Below are 7,814 nucleotides of genomic sequence, written 5' to 3' on the forward strand. Positions count from 1 at the left end.
GGGCACTGACGGCTGCGCATCCGCAGGTTCGTGGAAGCCCAGAGCAACCCCCAGGGCAGCCCCCTGGTGTTGTGGCTCAACGGGGGTCCCGGCTGCAGCTCCATGGAAGGCTTCCTCAAGGAGCATGGCCCCTTCCTGGTTAGTAGTCACTGCTGTCCTGTGTCTCGGGAGCACAGGGAATGGCTGGATGCATGGCACGAGCCATCCTGCTGTCCCCAGCCTGGCTAAGCCCATGGGTCACCGCCTTCCGCTTCCCCAGATCCAGCCCGATGGAGTCACGCTGAAGTACAACGAGTACGCCTGGAACAAGGTACGGGTGCAGGCGCTGCCGCCCTCCGTGGCTGCCGGATGGGGTGGCCCTGAGCCAGTTCCTCCTGCCCTCTCTGTGGAGCCAAACCTCCTGCTACCCCCCCTGTCCAACACACCCTCTTCTCCAGTCTGCTGAGCAGCACAGGAATGTGGCCACCCCAGCACAGCCCTGGGGCGGGCCGTGGGTGAGGCCAGCGGCCCTCGGCTTCGCTGAGCCAGAGGAGGGTGTCCCCTGATCGCCGGCTCCTCTGCTGTCCTCGCAGATTGCCAACATCCTCTACCTGGAGTCTCCCGCTGGTGTCGGCTTCTCATACTCAGATGACAAGAAGTACGGCACAAATGACACAGAGGCGAGTGACTGGTGTGCTGGGAAGGCCCTGCCCCCCATCTGCCCTTTGCGTAGGGTTCAGCCTCACCACCTGACACTGCCTCCTCCTCCACCCTGCAGGTTGCTCACAACAACTACCTGGCGCTGAAGGATTTCCTCCGCCTGTTTCCTGAGTACTCCAAGAATGATCTCTTCCTCACAGGGGAGAGCTATGGGGGGGTCTACATCCCCACACTGGCAGAGTGGGTGATGCAGGACCCCAGTCTCAATTTGAAGGTGGGTGGCTGGGCTCTGCTGGGGAGCAGAGGGCTCAGCACGGCCTCGCTGGGGCCCTTGAGCAGCGCCAGGGTGGGGACTGGCCGTGCATTCAGTGTGCAGGGTCCCCTCCAGGACGGAGGGCGGGCCTGGCCCTGCGGCCTTTCATCTCCTCCTGGGGTGCTGGCAGAGGCTACTGGTGGACGTGTCCATCCCTGCTGCTGGGGAAGCGTCCTCAGGCACCCCCGACCCTCCCTGTTCCCTCTGCGGAGTAAACAGTGCCACATCTGCTTCCTGCCTGGGGCCGCTGTGCTGCAGCCACCCCGCGGGGAGCTGGAACACAACAGGGTTGTTTTCTTCTTGCCTTGCAGGGAATCGCTGTGGGAAACGGCCTCTCATCTTATGAGATCAATGACAACTCCCTGGTTTACTTTGCCTATTACCACGGGCTGCTGGGGACCGAGTAAGAGCAGGGGGAGTGCTCAGTGTGCCGTCCCTGTGTGAGCAGGAGTGGGGCACGGCCAGGGCTTGGGCTGGTGGGTTGGTGTTGTTGGGACAAGGGTGGCTCCCAGCCTGCCCTGGGCCAGCAGTCAGGCTGTGGAGGTTGCCCTGTGTCCCAGGCAGCTCCCAGGTGTGTATTTGTGGGGCACAGAGGGCACCAGGCCAAGCCAGGTGCCACATGGGTGCTGGACAGGGAGCTGCAGCGCAGCCGTCACGTTGGTGGTGTTGCCTGGGCAGTGCAGTCCAAGCCCTGGTCTCTGCCCACAGGCTGTGGAAGGACCTTCAGGCCTTCTGCTGCTCCGAGGGGAAGTGCAACTTCCACGACAACTCCAACCTGAACTGCACACTCAAGGTGAGGGGATGTGGAGCCCCTGTACACGTGCCCAGCGTCAGTGTCTGTGAGCAGCACCCACCTGGCTCTGGGTGGGTCCATGGTCCCAAGAGGGTCTTGCTGAGTCCCAAACCCTTCTTGTGGCTCCTTGCAGATGGGCGAGATGATTCAGATTGTAGAGGAGTCTGGCCTCAACATCTATAACCTCTATGCCCCGTGTGACGGAGGTGTCCCTGGGAGTCTGAGGTAAGAGTGGCCTCAGGGAAAAAGGGTCTCCAGGCACCGGCTCACTTTGATCCCACTGGCAGAAGGACATGGTGGGCTGGGGAGGGGGTCCTTCTGGGACAGGTGGATGGTGTCTGGCTGCTGCCAAGGACTTGCCCAGGGAGGGCCCTGAGCCCTTGTTTCCCCAGGGCTTTCAGCCTGTCCTCATGCTCATCCTGGCTGCAGGTATGAGGGTGATTATCTCATCACACACGACCTGGGCAACTCCTTCATCCGGATGCCTCTGAGATTCTCCTGGCGGCAGGTGAGCCGAGGTGCCCGTGCTGCTGGGCTGAGAGCAGCCTGTGCCTGGCCAGTGGTGCTGCTGTGACAATGACTCTCCTGACTCTCCCAGAACCTGTTCCGGATGCCAGTAGCCCGGAGGAAGGTCCGTATGGACCCTCCCTGCACCAACTCCACAGCCCCCAGCATGTATCTGAACTCCCCGGAGGTGCGGAAGGCTCTGCATATCTCCCCCGAGGCCCCGGAGTGGCAGGTGTGCAGGTGAGAGAGCTGTGGGCGGGCAGGGACTACCACGAGCAGGAGCAGCTGCATGATGCCAACACTTCCTCCGCAGCTTCGAGGTGAACCGCAACTACAAGCGCCTGTACATGCAGATGAACGAGCAGTACCTGAAGCTGCTCGGGACCACAGTGCGTGCAGGGGAGCCCACGGACCCTGGGAGTGGCTCTGCCAGCCCAGCCTCCTGCCTGGCTGGGGTTGGTGTCCTGGCCAAGGGCTCACCCCCTCTGTCTGCTCCGCAGAAATACCGGATCCTGGTGTACAACGGGGACGTCGACATGGCCTGCAACTTCCTCGGGGATGAGTGGTTTGTGGACTCCCTGTGCCAGAAGGTAAATGGGCAGGGCATGGCCCAGACCAGGCCAGTCCCTGGCTCCAGGCTGTGTTCTGGGGCTGGCTGCGGTGGGAGCGTGGGCAGGGCTGGCCCCAGGCATTGAGGGCGCTGCCATCACTCCCAGGTGCAGGTGGCTCGACGGCCCTGGCTCTACACTGAAAATGGTGAGAACCAGATCGGGGGTTTTGTGAAGGAATTCGCCAACATCGCCTTCCTCACTGTCAAGGTAGGACTGAGGGCTCTGGGGGCCAGGGATGGGGCTGTGGGTGGGTGTGCTGGACACCAAGGCTGCGGTCAGCATGGGGGGGTGCTGGCTAGACTGTGGCAGCACCACAGCCATGCTGACTGCTGCTGCCCCTTCCCTGCAGGGAGCTGGCCACATGGTGCCCACGGACCGGCCGCTCGCTGCCTTCACCATGTTCTGCCGCTTCATTAAGAACCAGCCTTACTAGGAGCTGCGGGGGCAGCGCCCGGTGTGCCGGCTGCCCTCACCACCCCACTGCCCTCACTGCCGGCACCTCGCACAGCCCAGTCCTCGGTGCTGCTCGGCTACACCACAGACCTGTCACACCTGCAGCCTTCCTCCCAGCTGGACAGGGCTGCCTGCTGTGGGTGGGGGGCATGGGATTGAATCCTGAGGGCTCTGTCCTTGATGGGAGAGGAGTCATGTACCTGCTGCAGCTGCCTCCTCGCTTGTGGCTTCCTGTCTTGCCTCCCCCCTTCTGCAGCAGCAGCTGCTACCCTCCCAGGCAGGGAGCAGTCCTGGCACGTCCCCTTGGCCCTGCACACACGGCCTGGGCAGGCTCTGAGGAGCAGCAGTGGTGGATGGCTGGGCCCTGCTCCTTCCACCCTGCTCCCACGGAAGGAGGCTCAACCACCACAACCACAACAATCCCACTGCCAGGGCACACAGTGCTTCAGGAAGTTGCAATAAACTCTCTGACCGAGGTGGTTCTGCTCCTCCTCACACCCCTGTGCCAGCCCCTGCTTAGCTTTCCTCTGCTAAGGAGTACCAGTGAGTGCCAACACCCTGTGCCAGGGAGTTCTGGGCTTGACCCCCTCTACAGGGGTCCCTGCAGCTTGAAACAAGTGAACTGCCTGAGCAGCAGCAGTACAGTTACTCTGAGCCCTCTGGCACTACTCTGAGCTCCATTTGTTCCCAAGGACCTGAGCTGGGCAGTAGTGCTGGCTACCTCCTTCCCATCTCCATGCCATGTGTCCCACATGGGCACATCCTCCAAACAACAGGGCCGTGCATTTGGAGGCGGATGGTTTATTAGTGTAATGAGAATGGGTGCAGCAGGGTTTCCCAGAGCATCTCTCTCCACCTTGCTGCATCCCACCAGGGCATGGGCACCCTGAGGATGTGCCAGTGGTACCAGGGAAGCTGCTTCCTACCTACAGTCTACGGGTCCAGCCCAGGATCTGCCCTCAGTCCAGGGAGAAGAGCTAGAGTGAGCCGGGGTCCAGGCTGGGCTCTGCAGGCTGGGAGCTGGGATAGGCAGCGGCGGTGGGCACGGGGCGGTATTTATCAATCACCTCCCGCAGCCCCTTGGAGAAGTGGAGATCAGCTCCCACCGTGAGGAATCCCTGTGGGGGGAAGAAGGTCAGTGTGAAGCTGGGGGTGACGGTCCCTTGCCCAGCAGGGTGTGGGGGCCTGGGCTGTCTCATCTTGCCACGTACCGCGTGGTTGGTGACCACCTCCCTGGTGAAGTCCATGCCTTCAGGCAGGGGAATCTGCACTCCCTTCTTTGTCCTCTCTGCGGGGAGGGAGAGACAGGGTGAGACTGAGCCCCTCTGAGCCCCTGCCCAACCCAGCTGCACAGGAGCAGTAATGCCTACCATTAAGGATTGGCATGATGGTCAACTGCAGGAGGGTCTTCAGTGGGGCTTGCAGGGAGAACAGCTGCGGGAGAGGAGCTGAGGTCAGTGCAGAGGCAGAGCTGCCAGCCAGAGTGGGGAGGACTGCAAGTGGGAGTCTTGGGTGGGCAGCACCTCCCCAGCCCACCCTACACTGTGGCTGGTTGGAAGGGTCCCCAGGCCATCACCATGTGCTCACCGCCAGTGACTCCAGCGCTGACTGCTTGGAGTAGATGCGAAACCTGGAGGGGAGGAAGCAGCCGTGAGTGGGGTGCAGACAGGACCGTCCCCATGCCCCCATGGGACCCCAGACGTACCGTCGCAGGTCCAGCTGCACACGCAGCGCCTTCCCTTGCAGAAACACCTTGGCACTCAGCTTGGTTTCCTGGGGAGAAGGAGGGCTGACTCACAGCAGGCAGAGGGACAGCCAGGCCAGCCCAGTGTCCCTCTGTTCTGGGACACCGGTGCCTTCCCACACAGGATGGTGCATGCTCCTCCTGTGTGCACCAGGGTGGCCTCACAAAGAGCCCTGGCCTCCCCCTCACCACAGTCATGCTGGAGAGCTGGACGGGCGGGCGGTCCGGAGGCACCAGTGAGATGTTCAGGAAGGCAGAGACGGAGACAGAGGTGCCCAAGGGTTTGATGGTGCAGCGAGGGGGAGCTGAGACCTGCAGCACCAGCCGTAGCGGAGCATCCACGGAGGGGCTCTGGAGAGGGCAGGTGAGCTGGCGGCAGGGAGCAGGGCAGGGCTGTGCTCTGCCCTCAAGCTCTCCCGTGCCACCCGCCCCATGCGGGGGCTCCTCACCAGCATGAAGATGGTCCCGAAGAAGGTGGCTCTCAGCAAAACCTCCAGGTCCTTGGGCACCTGCGGGGAGAACAGACCACCAGAGGGGAAGTGAGGTGCTGCTGTGGATCCCAGCAGAGCTGCTCCCTAAACTGCACCTCCTCTGCTCTGCGGCACAGCCCAGCCCTCCCTCCTGCCTGTGCACAGCCAAGTGTCTGGCGCTCCTTACCTTCTCCCCCTGGAGCTCAATGTTCAGCACTCCCGCCTGGAAGTACGCGAGCATAGCTGAGTCGAAGAAGTACTCAGAGAAGGCAACATAGACCATGCGTTCAGTCTCCTTGATCACCGGCTCCACTGCGTGGTTCTCCAGCTCCTGGTCCTCTCTCGCCCGTGGGAAGAACATGCCCTGGGCCAAGAGCAGGAGAGGTTCCCACAACCATGGGGCAGCCCACCCTGCTTGCTCCGTGGAGCCCAGTGTGCCTGCTGACACAGCCATTCCCACAGGGATGGGAAAGATCAGCAGGGCAGGATCCAGTGTTCACCTTGAAGTCGAGGTCAAGGGTGTCACTGGAGACGGATGGATCCCGCAGGAGGGAGTAGTCAATCCCGATGTGTTCATCCACATAGTTCCTAACTGCCGGGGAAGATGTGCTGGCATGACCAAGCCTAGAGCTGCCCAGCAGCCCGATGCCCAACCCTGCCTGCCACAAGGTGAGCAGGATCCAGTCCCTTCCCTAGGGCAACACTCACCAGGCACCGTGTCCAGCAAGGAGTTCAGCAGCACCAGGCTGGCGTGCTCCAGGGACGGGCAGATCTACAAGGCAAGGAGCTGGGCTGAGGGGAATCGCTCCCAGGACTGGATGAAAAGCTGCACAGGCAGGGCAAGGCCTGGCCCCCCTGGGCTCCATCACCTGTCTGTGCTCAGCCCTACCTGCTGGCTGAGGAGGTAGCGCATCCCCGTGATGATGAAGGTGCTCAGGAACTCGTAGACCTTCCTGCAGGACACAAGAGCAGCTCTGCACTGCCTGCCCTCTCTGTGGCTCCATCCTCATTCCAGCACACAGCTGAGCTGGGGAAGCACCCCAGGAAGGAGGTCAGGGAGCCAGGCACAGGCAGAGGGGTCTGTTGTACCTGAGTGTGCCGGAGAAGCCAGCGTGCATTCTGGCAATGGAGGCATTGCAGGTGATGTTGGAGATCTTGGGGCGCCCAGCCTCATCCTTGGCCAGCCGCAGCACCGTGTGGATTTGGACACCATCCGCAGAGGCATTGATGGACCCGATGTCATAGCTGAAAGCCAGGGAAGCAGATGAGAGGAGCACACAGCTCCTGCCACCTGCAGGGCAGCAAGGCATCCGTGGCACCCAGTGGGCACAGCTGTGGGGTGAGCTGGTGCCCAGGCAGCAGGAGGGGAGGCAGCTCACAAGAACCAGTAGAGCAGCTGCCTGCGGAAGCGCAGGCTGATGGAAGCATTGTTGATATTGAAGGCGAGGTGCTGCTGGGGCTGGAAGTTCAGGTCCGAAGATGCCAGCTGCAGGTCCGTCACCCTGACCCTGCGGGGAGGGGACAGGGATGATCAGACGGACAAATGGACCCAGGGAGCCCTGGGCACGGGCAGCACTCACTGGCTGATGTTGTAGTGGAACTGCCCCTCCTTCCCGTGCAGGTCTGAAATCGTGATGTTCTGCAGCTCTTGCTCCACGAAGCGCAGCCCCTCCTGCTTCACTGCAAGGCAGAGCGAGCCCGGGCTAGGACAGCCGGGCTGCGCTGCCCTCCAAGCAGCATCGCCCCCGCCAGCCCCCTGCTCCTCCTCGGCCACCCCACGGGTGGGCAGTGCAGGCAGAGCCCTACACAAATGCAGACCCCAGGAGCCAGGTGTCCAACCTCCCTCTTTCCCAGGCCCCGGGATCCCAGCCGGCCCCTTAACCCAAGTCCGGCCCCTTACCCAAATCCAGCCCCTTGGAAGTAATCCGGATCTTGCAGCCGGGGGGGCTGTGCGAGGCTGTGACCAGCCAGGGCAGGAGGAGGAGGAGGAGGCAGCTGCCGGCAGCCATCTCACACCTGGAGGCAGAGAGCAGGGTCAGAGAGCTGGCCTGGCAGGGTGCGTGGGGGTCAGCACGGGCTGGCCCGCGGGGCACACAGGGCGCTCCTGGCCACCCTGGGAGGGAGTGACTGCTGCCCAACCTGCCCGGAGCATGGGATGACCGCAAGAAACACCCCACGGCTTCACTGTTACCCCCGAAACCACCCAGTGCTACCCAGGTCCCCTTTGCCAGAGCCCCCGCCCCAGGGTGCTGCACACAAGCCCCAGCACTGGCCCTGCGGGGCC

At 62.6% G+C, this 7,814-nt stretch overlaps 2 protein-coding genes across 2 annotated transcripts; one reads left to right on the top strand and one right to left on the bottom strand.

Annotated features, from left to right (window-relative positions):
• Positions 1–9: 9 nt before the first annotated feature.
• Positions 10–3,795, top strand: CTSA (cathepsin A; the record flags this gene model as incomplete). Its single annotated transcript, XM_018073789.2, has 13 exons — positions 10–138; positions 260–310; positions 573–659; positions 758–913; positions 1,264–1,355; positions 1,661–1,745; positions 1,879–1,970; positions 2,175–2,253; positions 2,344–2,492; positions 2,566–2,641; positions 2,753–2,842; positions 2,969–3,070; positions 3,213–3,795. Coding segments are annotated over 13 exons (1,272 nt in total), but the record flags the coding sequence as incomplete, so codon positions are not given.
• Positions 3,796–4,101: 306 nt separating this feature from the next.
• PLTP (phospholipid transfer protein) lies at positions 4,102–7,705 on the bottom strand. Its single transcript, XM_008919996.3, has 15 exons — positions 7,431–7,705; positions 7,111–7,210; positions 6,910–7,038; positions 6,620–6,775; positions 6,420–6,483; positions 6,239–6,302; positions 6,031–6,122; positions 5,718–5,894; positions 5,510–5,569; positions 5,250–5,411; positions 5,022–5,089; positions 4,904–4,946; positions 4,687–4,750; positions 4,528–4,604; positions 4,102–4,434 (listed from the first exon to the last, which is right to left on the bottom strand). The coding sequence occupies exons 1-15, from the start codon at positions 7,537–7,539 to the stop codon at positions 4,294–4,296; spliced, it is 1,506 nt and encodes a 501-aa protein (XP_008918244.1). The 5' UTR covers positions 7,540–7,705; the 3' UTR covers positions 4,102–4,293.
• Between the last annotated feature and the right edge of the window lie 109 nt (positions 7,706–7,814).

The sequence above is a fragment of the Manacus vitellinus genome, unplaced genomic scaffold (assembly GCF_001715985.3).
Source record: "Manacus vitellinus isolate BGI_N305 unplaced genomic scaffold, ASM171598v3 scaffold_26_pilon, whole genome shotgun sequence".
NCBI classification, from domain to species: domain Eukaryota; kingdom Metazoa; phylum Chordata; class Aves; order Passeriformes; family Pipridae; genus Manacus; species Manacus vitellinus.